At 43.0% G+C, this 20,541-nt stretch overlaps 1 protein-coding gene across 1 annotated transcript in view; it reads left to right on the top strand.

Annotated features, from left to right (window-relative positions):
• The window catches only part of LOC129331898 (cytochrome P450 2J2-like), a 52,458-nt gene that overhangs the window by 21,192 nt on the left and 10,725 nt on the right, over positions 1 to 20,541 (top strand). The window contains exons 6-7 of the mRNA XM_054982556.1: positions 3,733 to 3,874; positions 11,443 to 11,630. Coding sequence (XP_054838531.1) covers positions 3,733 to 3,874; positions 11,443 to 11,630 — 330 coding nt within the window. The remainder of the gene's footprint in view (positions 1 to 3,732; positions 3,875 to 11,442; positions 11,631 to 20,541) is intronic.

Raw genomic sequence — 20,541 nt, 5'->3', positions numbered from 1 at the left:
GGCTGCACTGCACCTGTAGAAGTCCTTGGCTGAGCTTCCCCTGTGGTGTTGGAGCTAGAGGGTGCTGGTGTCTCAGCTGCTGGCTGCAAGCTCTGATCAGACAGCAGCTGTTGCTCCTGATTGCTGGCTTCTGCTGAATCAGGGCTAGGGGTGGCTACACAGGGCTCCTCTTCTCCTGAGGAGTCCTGGCTGGCTACACGAGGCTCCTCTCCTCCAGAGGAGACCTTACTCTCAGACTGGGCCATGACATTGCCACCTGCTCCACTCCTGATCCCAGCTGGGTGAAGGGAAAATGGCCATTGCCTTCTGCTCTGTGCCTTATTACGGCTGGGTGAAAGGGGGAAGGCATTGCTGCCTACTCCATGCCCGAACCCAGCTGGGTGAAGAGGGGTGGGCTTCGCCACCTGTTCTGTGCTGGGTGAAAGGAGGAGCAAGCACTACCTGCTGCTCCTCGCTTGATCCCAACAGGAGAAGGCGGGTGGTGGGCTTTGCTACGTGTTCCCCTCCTGATCCCAACTGAGTGAAGGGGGTGCAGGCATTGCCACCTTCTCTGCTCCTGATTCCAGCAGATTGAAGGGGGGTGGACATTGCTGCCTGCTTGGCTCCTGATTCTGACAGGGTGGGCATTGCCACTTGCTCAGTGCCTTATTCCAGTAGGTTGAAGGGGGAGGGCACTGAACCCCGCTGCACTTCTTGTCCTAGCTGGGTGAATGGAAGAAGGGAATTGCCTCCTGCTCTGTGCCTGTTCCCACTCAGGTGAAGGTGCTGGGCAGGCATTGGCACCTGCTCCACTCCTGATCCCAGCTTGGTGAAGGGGGTTGGGCATTGCCATCTTCTCTGCTCCTAATACCAGCTGGGTTAAGGTGGAGAGTGTGCATAGCCACCTGCTCTACTCCTGATCCTGGCTGGGTTAAAGTAGGGGGTGAGCATTGCCACCTTCTCTGCTCCTAATACCAGTTGTGATAAGGAGGGGATGGACATTGCCACCTGCTTCAGTCCTAATACCAGATGGGTTAAGGCAGGGGCGTGCATTACCACCTGCTATGCTCCTGATCCCAGCTGGCTGAAGAGGGGGTGGGCATTGCCACTTGCTCCGCTCCTAATACCGCCTGGGTTAAGGAGAGGGTGGGTATTGCAACCTGCTCCACTCCTAATACCAGCTGGGTTAAGGCGGGGGCAGGCATTGTCACCTGCTCCACTCCTAATACCAGCTGGCTGAAGGGGGTGGGCACAGCCATCGGCTCCATTCCCAATTAGGGGTGTGCAAAGGCACAGTGGTTCAGCTTTCTCGATTCGGGTATACCCGAATCGAGAAGCCGATTCGGGGGCGATTCGGGGCGATTCGGGAAAGTGTTTTTGACAGGAATTGTGTTTTTGTGATTCTCTGATGTTAAGTGAGAGTTGTGTTATTTTTCTGTGTGGGAGACTGCTGGTGTAATGTGTCATAATGCTTTGCCTACTTGTACTTTGAAAGGGAGAAACTATTTTTTAAAACACTGTATTTTGTGTTGTTCGTGTTTTATTCTTTGTTGTGCAGTTGGTTCCCATCATAGGGAACAATGGGGAGGCTGGCCAGCCATCTCTGTAGGTGGTGGGGGTGTCAGGGGGTGGTTGTCTGTGTGTCAGGTCAGGTGCTCTTTCCCAGGGACAAGTTGGCACTCAGAAGTTTGCCCATCATTGTGGCACCCCTGGGCTGTGCGGAATTGCCCAGGGAAAGAGAGTTGAGAAGTTCCCAGCATAGGGAACAAAGGGGGAGGGCTGGCCAGCCTGTTCCTGGGGTTATGGGTGTAGGGCTGCTGGGGGTGGATTTAGGTCTGTGTGTGGCAGCTGGGGGGGAACTGGGTCTGTGTGTGGCAGCTGGGGGGGAATTGGGTTTGTGTGGGGCTGTAGGGGGCAGACTTTGGGGGCTGAGAGCACCTACTTGGGGAGGCCATGAAATGCCCCCCCAAGTGGGAGCTGGCTGAGCCTTGGTGGGGGTGGGAGGGAAGGTGGGAGAAGGGCCCCTGAGGATTGGGGGGCATTTTGCAAGCAAAATACCACCCCGGCAAAGGAAGCCTGCCTCTTCATTTTTTCCCCATAGGAAATAATGGAGATCAGCAGCAGCAAGCACAAAATAGGGGATTAGGAGCAGCAAACTAAAGCTATGCCGTTTTATAGCCGAGGATAGGGTGACCTGGTTTGGGGGGCCGTAACATGGCCCCCCAAAGTCCAATCGGTCTGAAACTTGGGGAGTTGTTAGAGGGGAGTTAGAGGAAGGCCCCCACCAATTTTGGCTTGATTCAGTGGGAAAAGGCTTTTTCCCATTGAAAAGCAAGCAAAATGCTGCCCCGAATCTCCCTGAATCGATTCGGGGCATGCCGATTCGGGATTCCCTGAATCACCCCGAATCAGGGTGATTCGGGATTTTTTTGGGGATTCGGATTCCCGAACTGCACACCCCTATTCCCAACATCAGCTGGGTTAAGGTGGGGGGATGGCATTGCCACTTGCTCTGCTTCCCAGCTGGGTTAAGATAGAGAGTGGGCATTGCCACCTGCTCCACTCCTAATATCAGCTGGGTTAATGCAGAGGGTGGGCATTGCTACCTGCTCAGCTCCTAATACCAGCTGGTTTAAGGCGGAGGCAGGCATTGCCACCTTCTCCACTCCTAATACCAACTGGCTGAAGGGGGCGGGCATTGCCATCTGCACCGGTACTAATACCAGCTAGGTTAAGGTGGGAGGTGGGCATTGCCACCTGCTCCACTCCTGTTCCCTGCCTGGGCTTCCTACCATGGTATGTTTTCTGGAGTGATATGGTGAGTTACCTGGGCTTTCCTCTGTGGCAGCGCCCTCTGGTGGTGCACCAGGGTATAAAGTGAGTTGTCTGAAACATGCTTACTCAATTATATAGTAAGGTACCACGCTCAGTAGTTTAATTAGGCTATGGGTTTTAGAAAAAGCCTGTAAGGAATGGCAGGCTGGTGGGGCATTGGCGACTGAAAATTCATATTAATTTTAATTTATATTCTTGGTTTTTTAATACATTCCCCATGGAAAAATGATTGTATTTATTGAATTTTCTTAAAGGGACTACTTACAAAGACAACATGTAAAAAAACATTGGATCTTGCATGGTTAATAAATGAAATGTCCCATCGGTCATAAATATTTTGTTCATTGATGAATGGGAGTTTAATTTGTTCATATTTTGTGTTCTGAAAAACATATTCATTTTGTACTGACATCTTTGCTCTTTGCTCTTTTTGGTTTTGCATATTTTGGATGATAAAACTTGCCTGGACTCATGTGTCAAATTCATGGCCTTGATAAGCTTCTAGCACAATGTGGCATTGGATGTGATTGTAACTGGCTTGAAACTTCCTCTGTACATTTTATAGAGCCTTATATCCCTTGCTGCAGAGTTCAAATGCTTGTGCGTGTGTGTGTGTGTGTGTGTGTGTGTGTGTGTGTGTGTGTGTGTGTGTGGTCAAGTCGCCTCCGACTTATGGCAACCCTATGAATGAAAGACTTCCAAAAATCCTATCATTAACAGACTTGCTCAGATCCTGCAAACTAGAAGATGTGGCTTCTTTTATTGAGTCAATCCATCTTGTTTTAGGTCGTCCTTTCCTCCTGCTGCCTTCCACTTTTCCTAGCATTACTGACTTTTCCAGAGAATCTTGTGTTCTCATGATGTGATCAAAGTAGAATTTGTTGAAAATGCAATCTCACCTCTTATTGTCAACAACAGAACAAGAATGACCCTAATTCAACATACAATGAAGACAATCTTACTCAGTGTATTTTTGACCTCTTCATCGCAGGAACAGAAACAACATCTTTGACATTGCAATGGGCATTGCTCCTCATGGCAAATCACCCAGACATCCAAGGTAAGAAGGTCTTCAGCGTTAAAGGAAATCAATGTCCCCTGAAGGCATATTTGTCTTTTTGTCCTATTATATAAAAGGCTAAGCGTATTCAAAACCCTGGTGCGCCTCCAGAGGATGCTGCTGTGGAGGGGAGCCCAGATGAGGTACCCAGACCTCCAGAGAGCATAATAAAAGGAAACACAGGACAAAATCAGGCACTGAGCAGTTGGCAATGCCTGCCCCCTGCCGTTACCCAGCTGGGATCAGGAGCGAAGGAGGTGGCAATGCCCACCCTCCGCCTTCATGAAGGTAGGATCAAGAGCGAAGCAGGTGGCAATGCCTGCTCCTCATCTTTGCCCAGCTAGGATCAGGAGCAGAGAGGGGACAATGTCCACCCCCTGTCTTCACCCAACTGGGATCAGGAGTGGAGCATGTGGCATTGCCTGCCCCCTGCCTTCACCCAGCTGATATCAGGAGCAGAGAAGATGGCAATGCTCACCTGCCCTTCACCCAGCTGGGATCAGGAGGGGAACAGGTGGCAATGGCCAGCCCCCTTACCCAGCTGGGATCAGGAGTGGAGTAGGTGGCAATTCCCACCCCCTTCATCACCCAAATGAGATTGGGAGTGGAGCAGGTGGAAATGCCCACCCACTCTTCTCCCAGCTTGGATCAGGAGCAAAGCAGGTGGCAATGCCTTCTACTTCCTTCACTGAGATCAGGAGCAGAGCAGGTGGCTGCAACCTACCGTCATCCAGATGGCATCAGGAGCAGAGAATGTGGTAATGCTCACCTGCCGTTCACCCAGCTGGGATCAGCAGGGGAGCAGGTGGCAATGTCTGCCCCCCCGCATTCATGCAGATATAATCAGGAGTGAAGCAGGTGACAATTCCCAGCCCCCCTTCAACCAGCTTGGATCAGGAGCAAAGCAGGTGTCAATGCCCTCTCTTCCTTTCACTCAAATGAGATCGGGAGTGGAGCAGGTGGCAATGCCTGCCCCCGCGTTCACCCAGCTGGTATCAAGAATGGTACATTCAAGAATCTTAATTGTCTATCTCATATCCCAGTCCAATCTGAACAAGAGACTCAGCGCCTTGTTCCCATGAATCCTTTAGGAACTAGGCAAATGCTCCAGGTGTGAAAGAAATGGTAAATGAAATGGTAAATGCAACGTGTTAAGCCATGTGAGCCATTGTGTCCACGTCATTTTCTCTCTGGGTCCTGAGAAATATTCACACTCATTTAGGCGATCCTCCAGCCCTTGAGGAAGTCTGGATGATGAAATCTGCTGTCTAGCCGGCTGCAGTTTGGGCTGCTTCCAGCGAGATCCTAGATGCAACATCTTGAGTGTCACCTATATAAGAAAAAACAATGATGGACATAAATCAATATGCATTTACCATTTCTTTCACACCTGGAGCATTTGCCTAGTTCCTAAAGGATTCATGGGAACAGGGCGCTGAGTCTCTTGTTCAGATTGGACTGGGATATGAGATAGACAATTAAGATTCTTGAATGTATCATGATTATATAAATACACTGTAATATTATTGTACATGTATTGAACACTCTTGTCATATGATATTTTTGCATGTTTCATGCCTATATATACAGAGATATTTTTCCATTTTCTGGGTGGCTTGCCACTTTTTTTGTTCTGGGAATAGACTGGAAATTGCCTTGTTTTTCTGGGTATCAAGAATGGAGCAGATGACAATGCCTGCCCCCCTTCACCCAGCCAGGATCAGCCTCAGAGCAGAAGGAAATGCCCGCCTTCACCCAGCCTGAATCAGAAAGGGAGCAGGTAGCAATGCCTGCCTTCATTCACCCAGCCAGGATTAGGCGAGGAGCAGGTTACAATGCCTGCCCCTTTCATTTCGCCAGGATCAGGAGTGGAGCATGAGCCAATGCCCATCCCCCTTCACCCAGCCTGGATCAGGCACAGAGCACGAAGTAATGCCCATCCCCAACTTCACCCAGCTGGGATCATGAGTGGAGCATGTGGCAATGCCCACCCCCCTTCACTGGCTGGGATCAGGTGAGGAGAAGGTGACAATGCCCGCCCTCATTCATTCAGCTTGGATCAGGCGTGGAGCACGAGACAATTTCCACCCCTCTGTTCAACCTGCTGGAAGCAGGCATGGAGCAAATGGTAATTCCCACCCCTCCCTTCATCCAGCCGGGATCAGGTGCAGAGCAGGAGGCAATGTCTGCACCCCATTCACCCAGCTGAGATCAGACGCAGAGCAGGTGGCAATGCCTGCCCCCCTTCACTCAGCCAGGATCAGGATCACTCAGCACAGGAGGAACCATGCCCGCCCCCCTGCCTTCATCTGGCTGGGGTCAGTAATTGAGGAGGAAGGAATGCCTGCCTGCCCACCCTCCCCTTTCTAGAGCCCATTGTTTTTTCCCCCACAATGGGCTTTGTTGCTAGTTTTTAATAGACATATTCTTTTAGGCTTTTGTATTTTGTAGTTATTTAACAGTACAGTCCTATTCATCCTTAATGAGGAGTATGTATCAATAAATAGCATTATTCGTGGAATTTTCTTTTCTTTTTTTTTCAGAACAAAGAGGGGTACAGAAAAAGAGGAGGGGATAACTGGGTCAAAGGAATAGTAAGATTTTGCACTACAAGAGTTATTAAAATACAGAGTACACAAAACATCTTAATCAGAGTTGATCTACTTCTGTGCATTTTCACGTTTACCTTCACAAACTAAATGCGTTCTTTTTTCTCAGTGTTCAATTTTGGATCAACTAAAGGTCAAAATGAGCCGTCTCCATGTACATTCTTAGTGCTATATCTTAATAGGGACTAATGCTTCCATACAGATCATTTCTATTTATCTTAAATTTATGCCAAAGTTTCCGTATCAAATATTCTACCTCATCATTAATATTTAACCATTTTCCATCTTATCATATCCTAATCTTATATTCAGTCTATAACAATATATCAATATACAATCTTATTCAGATTTCTAAAACTAAAACATTTTTTGCATTTTATCCTTTGTAAGTAATGCGGCCCCTTACCTGCAGTTCCCCCGCAGCTTAAGCTGGGGGCTGAACTTTGCCCCCTCAGATGGAGGAGGGGACAGACTGGTTTCCTGTTCATCTGGGCTTCAGGATGGGGGTGGAGACAAGTGCCCTAGGAGGCATCTCCGCCCTGTAGCTTCAGTATTTCCATGCAATCGGCCCACCCGCCTCACCCTGTTTTAGTGCAGGATTAGCAGGCTGCTGTTCCAGAGCCAGGGAGGAAATTTTTCCCATACCCAAATTGGCTGGATGGGGTTGGGTTTTTCACCTACCTTGTGCTGAAGCAGAGGTTTGAGGCATTTGTAGGGTGGTGCCTAGTAGGTTTCACTGGCAGGAGAAAGTTGGGGAATAGGGAGTGGGCCTGTGAGCACCCCTTTGGCAATTCCCCATCGGTGGAGAAAGGGGTCTGTCAAGAAGGAGGATATGCTTCATGGCTGCCACCACCTGTCAAGACAACCTCCAGGGAACCCCAGGAGCAAGTCCTTCCCTCATGCTGTATGGCTGAAGCTTTAGGAGCTTGATGGAGGGGAACCCTTTGCCTGGCTGGCCGGGTCCAAGCCATTCTATGAATGGCTCAAGCCTGGGGCAGTGGGGCTCGCCCAGGCAGGTCAAGGCAGAGGTCCAAGAGTGACCCCGGTGCTTGACCTGTTCCGCCAGTTTGCCTTTGCCACAGTTTAGTATTGATGTTGTGTTTAATAAAGCAGCCCATAGTTCCAACTAATGTTTCTGTCTCTTTCTTCCAACTGTGGGGGCAAAATAATTCCCTCATTTCTCTTCAAGTTCTCTCATTGGTCTTCTGTTTAAGTAGCTTGTCAGTTTTGCCATCACTGCATATTCTGCCATCTTATCTTTCCAGATTTCCCTAGCTGGCCATTCTTCTTCCTTCTATCTGGTTGCAAATACTAACCTTGCCGCCGTCAGTAAATATCTAAATGGTGTAATTTTCTGTCTAGTTTTTCTGGTAGTATTCCCAACAGCATAGTTTGTGGTTTCACGGCAAAATCAAATTTTAAAATCTTTTGCATCTCAGCGTGTATTTCTTTCCAGAATTTTTTTTGCTTTTGTGGCATGTCCACCACATGTGATAAAAGGAACTGTCTGCTTCTTTACATTTCCAACATAACCCCACATATTTCTTGTCCATTTTCTCATCTTTTGGTGTAATGTACCATCTGAAGAACATCTTGTACCAGTTCTCCCTTAGTGTTTGACTTGCCGTGAATTTTATACCCTTCATCTAAAGGTTCTCCCACTGTTGAAATGTTATTTCTTTTCCGAAATTTTGCGTCCACTTTATCATATACACTTTAACGTGTTCTGTTTCAGTATCATATTGGAGTAAAAGTTTATATATTAGACCCAAGATGTGTTTCTTTTTCTGCATCATTATTTTCTCAAAATCGGTAAGATTCCTTAACTGTCCTCTGAGTTCCTTCAGATCTTCTTGTATTCTGGAAACTGACTGAAAATATGTCAACCATTGTATTTTTTCCCTTCGTCTTGAATTTCTTGCCATGATTTTATCTTTCCTTGAAGGTTTATCATGTCTTGGTACATTATAAAGTTATTATCTTTTCTCTGATTCTTGTCACAAAATGCATTGAATGGTGAAAATAGTGGCGATATCAATGGGCTTATTCTTCTTCTGAGTCCCAAATTTGAATGAGGTTGTCTCTTATGACATGGCTTTCTTGTTTCTTTCTTGATCTGTTTGACACCCAAAGGAAGATGTGTAGTCCATCTGTCAAGTCCGCCACTTCTAGTCATATTAGTTTATCTTTGGGGTTTCTTATCCAGTCTATAACCCAAACTAGACAAGCTGCTTTGTAGTATAATTTGATATTTGAGACTGCCAGCCCTCCTCTAGAAGTTTCATCTTGTAATACCTTGAATCTTACTCTTGGTTTTTTACTGTTCCAGATGAATTGATTTATTTCTTTGCCAATCCTTCAGTGTCTTATCTTTTATGCTAATTGGTAACATTTGAAACAAAAAATTGATTTTCGGTAAAACGTTTATTTTAATTGCCAAAATTCTTCCAACCCAAGACAAATTTAATTTGGACCATCTTTCCAAATCTTTTTGAGTTCTCCTCCACAATGTCTCAAAATTATCTCTGAACAAAGTGTCTTTATGTCTTGTTAGACAAATGCCCAAATATTTCACTGGGTTTGCTGCTATCTCACGTCCTGATACTTCCTAAATTTTTTCTTCCTCGTGCTTTGTTAAAAGTTTAGAGATATTTTGTTTGTTTGTTTATTAATTTTGAGGGTTCTTTGTTGAATTTTCTTAAGTCCTCACCCCAAAATTCAGCAAACCATTTCTATTCCTCTTTTTAGCAATTTCATGAACAGGAAAATTCAGTTTAAAACTCTGAGAAGTAATGTAAATATTTATATACTATGAGCATGGTTGAAAAATTAAGAACAAGATGATCCATTAAAGAAACAATTAAACAGAAGCAAGAATATGTTCAAAAATTGTCTGAACATATCCTTGCTACATTGGATTGATTTTTACCCTTTGTATCATATTACAATGACACAACAACAGGCAGAAATCCACAGGTAAGGAAATCTATACTATTCCGTAGTTAGAAAAAAATAAGATAAATTAATGAGAGCCCAAAGAGAATTTCTCTTTTGAAAGAGGAAAAGATAAGCCCATTGCTATATTTAACCAACAAAACATCTGAAAAAGAAATTCCATGCCCCATAACAATACTACCAGCAAATAAAGTGGCAGTTATTTCTGAGTAAACCTGCAGAAGAGAGTGCTATGTGAAATATATGACACTAGAAAAAAATTCTCAAGAATTCTAAGTACATTTAATTGTGAAATGCCAGCCCATTCTCTCTCATCGAAGATAAAATGGATGAGAGGTATCCTGCTCTGAGCCATCTGAAAGAAAGGCAGGATAAAGCTGAACTAATAACCAACAAATAATATAAGCTATAAGAGTTAATATCTACCTTATGTAATATCTACCTTTATCCTCAAAAGAAATCATCAAGGTTCTATCTTTGTAGTATTAAAATATGTCATATTTGTATGAAGAAGAGGAAAATATGTGATTAAAATTATAGTATAAGGGCGTCTACATTGTTGGGAGAACAGCTCAATTTGAGTCCATTGGCACCTTCAAGACAACAAGATTTTCAGGGTATAAGTTTTCAAAAGTCAATCTCCCTTCATCAGATACATTGTTGGAATGCTCTTTGAAGGAAATGGGTGAATATTCCCAAGAGCTTGCATAAATACATGCAGTCTGCTGGAAAGAAATACATGTCGCTAATGTGTTTCATTAGCAAACTACTTCATGAGAGCAAAATGAACAGGTTAAAGATTCCCACCAAGTACGCAATCAAAAAAGAGTGGAGACATACAGGGCTGATTTTTCACCAGAGCAACAAGCTGCTACCCAGAGACCATAGACAAAGTGAACCTGTCCGATATATACATATGTTTGCTACTGCATGGACCAGATAAGGAGATATGCTGCTGATAAGGAAATGAATGCCTGAAAAATCTCTAGCTGAAGCTGAGATCAAAATTGCTTAGAACACAGTCCACCTTTCAAATCACTGATTGACCCACCAAGTTTGAGCACACATACAACAACCAGAGGGTTCAGTCATACATGACAAAGAATGCTTAGGGAAAGGCCTGAAGATGAGTGTTGGGTTCAAGCTCAAGCACACACAGAATTCCTGGGCTCCATGATCACAATACTTCTGGGAAGTGACATCATCACGCAGGGCCTTGTGTTGCCCCTGGCAGTGCTCCCACGCACCATAGTGTGCCAATTTTGGTCCATTTGGGACCGAATTGAACTAGTTTGTGGTCTTAATTGGCCCAAAATGAAGCACAGGAGCTCTCCAGGGTGCTCCCATCAGCATTCCCATTTTCCACTGCAGGAAGGCAGCCGGGGTGGCACGATGGGCCCTGGAGTGCTCTCATGCTTTGCAGTGGGTCAATTTTGGTCCCAAATGAGGCCAATTCAGCCTTCTACAGACCATGGAAGTGCTGTGAGGAGGACCCTGGAGAGCTCCTGTGATTCACAGCAGGTCAATTTAAGCCCCAATGGGCAGGATTCGGCCTGTTTGGGGCCCAAATTGGCCCACTGTAGAGTGTGGGTGCACACAACACCATCTGGGAGCATGCCCCTACTATCTTGACTACCACTGTTTCATTTCCCTTCTTTCTATTGTGGCTAGGGTAATAAAGTTAGTTGTCGGTTAAGCACCAGTCTCCCTTCGATCCTTTCACTTTGCCCTAGGAGAATTATTGCTGCAAACTGTGAACTATCTATACAACAGAGTCAAATGATCCTTTTACTCTGGAACTCATGTTCTACCTCTGCATAAGTTGACGATGCTTTCTGTGTGCTTTCCCCGGCACAGGGACCAGTATCTCAAAATATTACATGAGACTTATCTGGTCCATGCAACAGTATGTATTAAATATGAAAAGAAACTAGAGTCCTTGTAACTCAAATTGGTCCCAGTGTCCAGAATGAAGATTCATTTTTTTATTACTGTTTTCCTCAGAGAAAGTCCACAAGGAGATGGAAAAAGCTTTAGGTTCATCTCAAGTATTCAACTATCAAGATTGGAAGAAGCTGCCCTATACCAATGCTGTGATTCATGAGATCCAGCGTTCCCAATATATCTTAATAACCGGGCTCCCCAGACAAACTACAAAGGATGTGAACATACTGGGTTTTGTCATTCCAAAGGTACCAGAAATTTTTATGGTTGTCCTCCTGGATCCAATGAATAATATGTGTAAGAGGTTGCACTTTAGATGTATAGCAACTTCCTAGAGTTATATAGGATCTTCCTCTAGCAATTTTTGAAGACTACAAACCTGCTTTCCAGAAATGATATCAAATAATACAGGGATTATTGTATCAACCTCTGATTTAGCCGGCCCCATCTCTACTGATCTACTCACAGTGGTAATTCTCTTTTTTTTTTTGAAAATTTTTTTATTGGGTTAGAATATTATTATTTTTACATTACATTCAATTTTCCCCAAATTTTTCATTTCTAACCCCCTCCCTTTCCCCCCCTTTTGTTGACTTCCAACAGCTTTCCCCCCCTGTCCCTTTTCCCTTACTTCTATTAAATTCCTCTGTCTAAAACAGATATACATTCTCCATTATATTAAGCAGTACATCATTAACTCCTTTACTTATTATACACCCAAACTGTACGTCTTTAGATAAACAATTTATCCCCTTTTCCCATTTTGAATATTTCTATATATCATAAACCTATATATCATAAACCATAAAAATTTCCCACATTTAAATCAAACAAATCAAACAATTTGATTTGTTCTCTATATATTACTCATTTCATCTTTTTATGATAATTCTATATAGCTCACATAGGCAATCATTTTAACTCTTCTATACATTCAGTTTGGTGCATATAAATCTTATCAAAGAAAGAAAATATTGTTAGTTACTCAATCCTCATATTTAAGCCTTATCATTACTTATTCTCTATCAATGTTCTATCAATTAACCTATACATATCTATATATATATCAATCTATTAATCTAACTGCTTATAAATTCACTTTTCTCTTCCTCCCCCGGTAAAGTCACCCCTCTCTTTTATACTTATATTATACTTCAGTAGTTCTCAAACTGCCACAGTTTTCCTCCCACCTCCCATTTCTTCTCCAGATATTGTTTCAGCTTCTCCCAGTCCGTGTTAAACTGCCCTGAGTCCAGATCTCTCAGTTTTCTTGTCATCTTGTCCATTTCAGCCATATACAGCAATTTGTAGATCCAATCTTCAATAGTTGGCACTTCTTGTACTTTCCATTTTTGCGCATACAAAAGTCTAGCTGCTGCTGTCATATAAAATATCAACGTCCTATGATGGGCTGGAATTCCCTCCATTCCCAAGTTCAGTAGCAGGAGTTCTGGGTTCTTATTTATTTGAAACTGTAAAATTTCACTCATTTCTCTTATTATTTCCCCCCAGTACTGCCTAGCTACCTCACACGACCACCACATGTGGTAGAGGGAGCCCTCATGTTTCTTACACTTCCAACATTTATTAGAAGTATTCAAGTTCCCTAACGCAATCTTCTTTGGTGTCATGTACCAACGATAAATCATTTTGTAAATGTTCTCTTTAATATTAGTACATGTCGTTATCTTCATTGTAGTTTTCCACAAGTATTCCCATGCCTCCATTGTTATTTCTTTATTAAAATTTATAGCCCATTTCACCATCTGTGATTTAACTGTCTCGTCCTCGGTATACCATTTCAACAGTACTTGGTATACCTTGGATATTCTTTTCTTGTCTTCTTTAAGAAGGGTCTGCTCTAGTTCCGAGTTCTCTGTTCGTATGCCCCCTTTTGCAGAGTCCGAATTGTATAAGTCTCTGATCTGCCTATACTGGAACCAATCATAGTTAGGTGATAGTTCCTCTTGCGTCTTTATTCTAAGTTTAGATACTTCAATTTTAGTTATTTCTTTGTACGTTAAACATTGTTGTTCATTATCAACAGCTCTCGGGTCTATCACCTCATATGGAACCACCCACAAGGGGGTTCCTTCTTGTAGGTAAATTCTATACTTCTTCCAGATTGTATATAAACTTCTCCTTACAAAATGATGCAGGAACATCGAGTTGACCTTCACTTTGTCATGCCATAGGTATGCGTGCCATCCAAAAAAATTTTTATATCCCTCTAGGGCTAATAGTTTCTTATTCTTTAATGTCATCCACTCTTTTAGCCAAACTAGGCAGATTGCATCATGATAGAGTCTCAGGTTGGGCAGTTGCATTCCGCCTCTTTCCTTTGCATCTTGTAAAACTTTTACTTTCACTCGAGGCTTCTTGCCTGCCCAAACAAAATCTGATATTTTCCTCTGCCATTTTTCAAATTGTTTAGAGTCTCTGATGATTGGTATTGTCTGTAGCAAAAACATTACTCTTGGTAAGCTTTTGACAAAGTTCCTCATCAAAGGCTCCTAAGAAGCTTTTGACAAAGTTCCTCATCAAAGGCTCCTAAGTAAGATCAGTAGCTATGGGATAAAGGGCCAAGTCCTCTTGTGGATCGAAAACTGGCTAATTAATAGGAAACAGAGAGTGAGTATAAACGGGCACTTCTCACAGTGGAGGGTGGTGAGCAGTGGGGTGCCACAGGGGTCGGTATTGGGTCCAATGCTTTTTAACTTGTTTATTAATGATTTGGAATTGGGATTAAGCAGTGAAGTGGCTAAATTTGCAGATGACACGAAGTTGTTCAGGGTGGTGAAAGCCAGAGAGGATTGTGAGGCACTCCAAAGGGATCTGTCGAGGCTAGAAGAGTGGGCATCCATGTGGCAAATGAGGTTCAATGTAGCCAAGTGCAAAGTAATGCACATTGGAACCAAAAATCCAAAATATAAATACAAGTTGATGGGGTCTGAACTGGCGGAGACTGACCAAGAGAGAGATCTTGGAGTCATGATAGATAACTCACTAAAAACGTCAGCACAGTGTGCGACTGCCATAAAAAAAGCTAATGCTATGCTAGGGGTTATTAGGAAAGGGATTGAAAACAAATCAGCCGGTATCATAATGCCTCTGTATAAATCGATGGTGAGGCCTCATTTGGAGTACTGTGTACAGTTCTGGTCGCCACACCTTAAAAAAGATATCATAGCACTGGAAAAAGTACAGAGAAGGGCAACTAAAATGATTAAAGGGTTGGAACATTTTCCCTATGAGGAAAGATTGAGGCGCTTGGGGCTCTTTAGCCTGGAGAAAAGACGACTGAGGGGAGACATGATAGAGGTTTACAAGATAATGCACGGGTTAGAGAAGGTAGAGAAAGATGTGTTTTTCTCCCTTTCTCACAATTCAAGAACTCGTGGGCACTCTATGAAATTATTGAGCAGTCGGGTTAGAACAGATAGAAGAAAATACTACTTTACACAAAGGGTGATAAACACATGGAATTCGTTGCCACAGGAGGTGGTGGCAGCTACAAGCATTGCCAGCTTCAAGAGGGGACTGGACAAATATATGGAGCAGAGGTCCATCAGTGGCTATTAGCCACAGGAGATAGATGGTATTCTCTTTGTGGGGAGGTGGTGCTCTGTTGTCTTGGTGCTGGAAGGAAGGCAGTGGGAGGGCATCTGGTGTCCTGGCCTCACTGACAGTCCTTTAGATGGCACTGGATTTCTAGCCACTGTGTGTGACAGAATGTTGGACTGGATGGGCCACTGGCCTGATCCAACATGGCTTTGCTTATGTTCTTATGTAACACATTCATCTTAACTGCTGCAATCCTACCCAACCATGACAAGTTCAATCTATTCCATTTGATCAAGTCTCTCTCTATCTGAGTCCATAATTTTTCATAATTATTCTTGAACAAATCTATATTTTTTGCAGTCAGCTCAACTCCCAAGTATTTCACCTTACTAGTTACTTCACAATCCGTTGTTTCCATTAACAATTGTTGTTTCTGCTTAGTCATGTTTTTGCATAGTATCTTTGACTTCTTTTTGTTAATGAAGAAACCTGCCAAGTCTCCAAACTCCTTAATCTTATCTATCACTTTTGGCATGTTCTCCAATGGGTCTTCTACAATTAACATTATGTCGTCTGCAAATGCTCTGACCTTATATGAATAGTCCTTTATTTTTATTCCTCGTATTTCCTCATCTTGTCGGATTTGTATCATCAGAATCTCCAATACTAAAATGAACAACAATGGAGATAACGGGCAACCTTGTCTTGTTCCTTTACTAATCGTCAATTTCTTGGTCAGTTCATCATTCACTACAATTGCTGCAGTCTGGTCTCTATAGATTTCCTTGATTGCTCTGACGAATCTTTCTCCCAGTTGTAGCTTTTCCATAGTGGCAAACATAAAGTCCCAGTTTAAATTGTCAAACGCTTTTTCAGCGTCTACAAAGAAGAAACCAACCTCTTTGTCACAACGCTTGTCGTAGTATTCAATAGCATTGATCACTGTCCTTAAGTTGTCTCTTATTTGTCTGTCTGGCAAAAAGCCTGCTTGTTCCTCCTCTATAACTTCCGAGAGCCACCCCTTCAATCTCTCCGCCAATATCTTCGCAAAAATTTTATAGTCATTGTTGAGTAGTGATATAGGTCTGTAATTTTTCACGTTGGTCAGATCTTGGCCCTCTTTTGGGATCAATGATATATTCGCTTCACTCCAAGTATCTGGAATCCTTTGATCCCTAAAAACTCCATTCATCACCTCTTTTAGGAATGGTGCCAGTTCATTGGCCATTGTCTTATAAAATTTAGCCGTAAGTCCATCTGGCCCTGGCGCCTTTCCTAGATTTGCGGATTGTATTGCCTTATTTATTTCCTCATCAGTTACTTCACTGTTCAACTTATTTCTCCAAGCTTCCGAGATTTCTGGAAGTTTGGTTTTCTCCAAATATGATGCTATTGATTCTTTGTTTACTTCTTTTTTATTATACAGCTTAGCATAAAATTTATAAAAGGCTCTACTAATGGTAGTCTGCTCCAAGTACGTTTTATTTTCTTCACAAATTTTATTTATTATTTTCTTTTCCCTTTTCTTCTTCAATTGCCATGCCAAATATTTCCCAGGTTTATTAGCACCCTCAAAGGCTTTTTGGTTCAATCTTTTAAGGTTCCACTCCAATTCTTTATTACTCATTGCTGTTAGCTGTTCTTGAAGAATTTTGATTTCCTGGTATATTTTCTTTTTTCCTGGTCTCTTTTTTAACTGTGCTTCTTTGGCTTTTATTTTCTCCTCAATCTCTTGTCTTTTCTCCTCTTTCTTTTTCCTTGCTCTACCATTTAAGTCCATTAGTATGCCCCTTACAACCGCCTTATACGCATCCCAAACTTTGTTGGTTGGTACTTCTTTATTCACGTTGTATTGTATGAAAAACTTTGTCTCTCTTCTCAATATTTCCATATTCTCTCTTTCCTGTAACAAGTCCTCATTTATTCTCCAGGCTTTCCTTTTTCTCCTTTTTCCAAATTTCCACATAATTGGGTTATGATCTGAGCCTACCATCGGCATTATTTCTACCTCCTTAGTCCATAACGCTAAGTCTTTTGAGGCCCAGATCATGTCAATTCTTGATAATGTAAGATGCCTTGCAGAATAAAAAGTAAACTGTCTGGTTTTAGGATATTCTCTCCTCCATACATCTTCGAGAGTCTCTTGTTGAATCAACTCAAAAAAAAGCTTTGGCAATAGTCCTCTTTTCTTTTGTGCTGTTGTAGTCTTTTTGTCTAATTCCAAATCTGTCACTCCATTGAAGTCTCCAGCAAGAATTATCTGGTCATATGCAAGATCGTCTAAATGCTTCCTTAAATCCTCAAAGAAGCTTTCCTTTGCACCATTAGGTGCATAAAGTCCGACTACCAACACTCTCTTTAAATTCCAAATACATTCCACTGCTACAAATCTAGCTTCCACATCTCTCATAACAAATTTTGGCTGCAGCTCCTCTTTTATGTACAACACCACTCCTCTTTTTTTCTTGTTGGAGGCCGCTACAAATTCTTTGCCCAATTTTCCAGATTTTAAATATTTTACATCCTGTTTTCTAATATGGGTCTCCTGCAAACAAACAATATCACATTTTTGTTTTAGTAGCCAATGAAAAATATTTTTCCTCTTATTCGGTGAGTTTAGTCCATTTACATTCCAAGATAATAGTTTACACTCCATATTCATAATTTTGTTGGTAAGTCTTTTTCATTGTCCTTAATAAATCGCTCCATCTCCCGCTCAGATCTGATGCGTTTTTTTGCCCCTCCAAACTCAAAGGACACTCCTTCCGGTAGCTCCCATCTATACCTGATATTCATGTCCTTCAGAGTCTGAATTAGCACTTTATATTTTTTCCGGTCCAATAACACTGATCTGGGCAGTTCCTTCATTATAATGATCGTCTTGCCATCAATCTCCAATGGATCTTGAAACTGTTTTGTCACAATCCTCTCTTTCATGTTTCTAGTTGTAAACTGCACAATCACATCCCTTGGTAGTTTCCTCTGGGCTGCAATTCTCGAGTTCACACGGTACGCCACATCTAGGATAGCCACAACTCCCTCCTCCTCCTTCCCCAGGTATTCAGCCAACACCTCAGTCATCTGTTCTTGCGCTGACTTCCCTTCCACTTCTGGCAGACCACGAAAACGAAGCTGCTTCTCCATGTGTTTAGTTTCTGCAACTGATATCCTCCCCTTCACCAGTCTCATCTCCATTTGTTGCGTGTCTATTAAATTCTCCATCGCGTCTTCTACTGTTTTAACTCTCTGCTGCGTTCCTTGTAATTCACTACTAATCGTTTCCATACCTTTTTTCACTTCTGACAGCTCCGACTTTACTGTCTGTGTAACCTCTTTAACCTCCTTAATAAGCTCCAATTTCGTGTCCTTAAGTTCTTTAATCATGTCTACAAGTTTTTTGTCCAGATTTTTATCCAGATTTTCTATTGCCGATTGCCACTCTTTTTTCGACATCGTGGGGCTTGCTTTAGCTCGCTCCCACGAATCTGCTCTCTTCCTTAACTCCGTGGCGTATGATTAAGCGTTTTTCTTTTTTCAAATGTCCCGGTCTTTGCCAAAATTAAATTTTAAAGTGTCCAAAATGTCGGGCGTCTTTTCTCTATGGTTTCTCTATATTGTTGTAATCCAAAATGGCCTACTTCCTCTTCCGCTGAAGCCGCGACCCTTCCCCTTTCAAAAATGGCGATTCCCTACTTCCTGTCCTTCGGCAAAGGCCGCTTCTCTCCAGCCACTCTATTGTTGTTACGCACTTCCTGTCTCCCGTCTTCCCACAGCAGGTCTCGCGATGGTGTCTTTTTCCCACAGCTCCAAAACCACAGGTATTCAAAACAATAGTCCGATTTCTGTAATAACTTCTTTAAACTTAGTCTTTTTTAAAATACAACTCCTGCCGAGTCTTCACCTCTTTTTCACTAGTCTGTTGCAGTTTAAAAATCTACTTTCTTTCCTCTCCGTTTTAGTCAATCTGTCCCGTTTCAAAAGATAGCGATCTTTACCTTCTCTTCACCTTTCACGGGTTGTAATCGCTGTTTCGATCTTAAATCCTCCTCTCAGCTTCCTTCCCCAATCGAAGCTTGGGCATGTAGGTCTTATGCCAGCCGAATTGGCCCCAAAACTGCCGCAGAGATTATAGCCGACCCGTCGCAAGGTGGGACCTCAAGGATCGGGGGGAAGACTCGTTGGGTAGAGCCCCCCCTCGTCCGAGATCTAGCTCACCCTAGGGTCTTGAGCGTTCTTGCCTGCTCCCCGCCTGAGAGCAGTCGGCCGCGGGCTATTTTCACCCCTCCGGCCGGTTAAAACGGCAGTCCGGTCAGCTCCGCGAATGGAGCTGCGTTAGACCTCCATGAATCCCAAACCGGAAGTCCTCACAGTGGTAATTCTCAAAGCTTTATCCAAGTATTGGACAACCATTAGTACCCAAAGTGTTCATGTATATTGCATTTGTTTCTTAAGAAGCTTTTCCAGCATAAATGCTGTAATACTAAAACAGTGGTAGCACTTGGGAAAGCTCTCCTCTCATGTAGACATTTTGGTTTCCCAACTGAGCACAAGTTGCCTCTCAGACTTAAGAGCAAAATTCAGAAGAAGAACAGGCTATAATGTGTTTTTAGTTTACTGTTAGATGTATCTGACGAAGAGAACTGTGGTTCTTGAAAGCTTATGCTACAGTAAAGTTGGTTAGTCTTAAAGGTGCTACTGGACTTTTTTCTATTTAGTTTACTGTGGCCAACCAATTCTCCAGAATAACATATAACTGCTCTAGTGTCTCCTCAATTGTGCCTCCCAAATGGACATATTGTTTTCATTTTGCAAGCTGTATCTGTTTAACAAAAACAACAACAACAATAATAGCAGCAACAACAACACCCCAGTGCTTATATACCACTGTTCAGGACAATTTAATGCCACACTCAGGGCCAAGCTACAAGTGACGAATGACACTTGAATGACAAGTGGATTGCGTGGAGCGCAAGTGAACAGGGAGAAATGCACTTGCCGTTCAAGTGTCATGCGTCACTTGTAGCTTGGCCCTCAGAATGATTTACAATGTCAATGACAGTGAAGTATTTGCGAACTCCAAGTAATCCTCTCTCTGCAGCAGTCTTCACCATTGCCCCCTCCTACCCCTGCAATGAGGAAAGTTAACGTTAGAACAACACATTATATACATTGTATTACACAAACTTCATTCTGTTGCTTCATTTGGCTGTTTCTGTGGGTTTTCTTCTGTGACACATGCTGTCATTCTGCTTTTCCTAACATCTCTCTCTCCGACTCTTCTCATCCCAGTGGCAAGAGAACATTTCTCAAGCCTCTTTTCTCAATAATTTGCAGAATTTTTTTACGGTATGTGTGTGTAGTAGGGTCCAAATTGCAGTGTGCATTTGTTGTGCCAACTGAATCAACTGTCCTTCTCAGGGGTCATTTCGTAGGAAAAGAGCTGGAGGAACTCATTAGCATAACTCATTAGCATAACTCATTAGCATATGCCACACCCCTTCACATCGCTGGAAGTGTGTCATTAGCGTAACTGATTTGCATATGCCACACCCCCGGTATCACCTATCCTGGCTGTTTTGAACACAATCCTGGCCA

Source organism: Eublepharis macularius, chromosome 6 (assembly GCF_028583425.1).
Source record: "Eublepharis macularius isolate TG4126 chromosome 6, MPM_Emac_v1.0, whole genome shotgun sequence".
NCBI lineage: Eukaryota > Metazoa > Chordata > Lepidosauria > Squamata > Eublepharidae > Eublepharis > Eublepharis macularius.
This window is presented reverse-complemented; position numbering and strand designations above follow the sequence as displayed.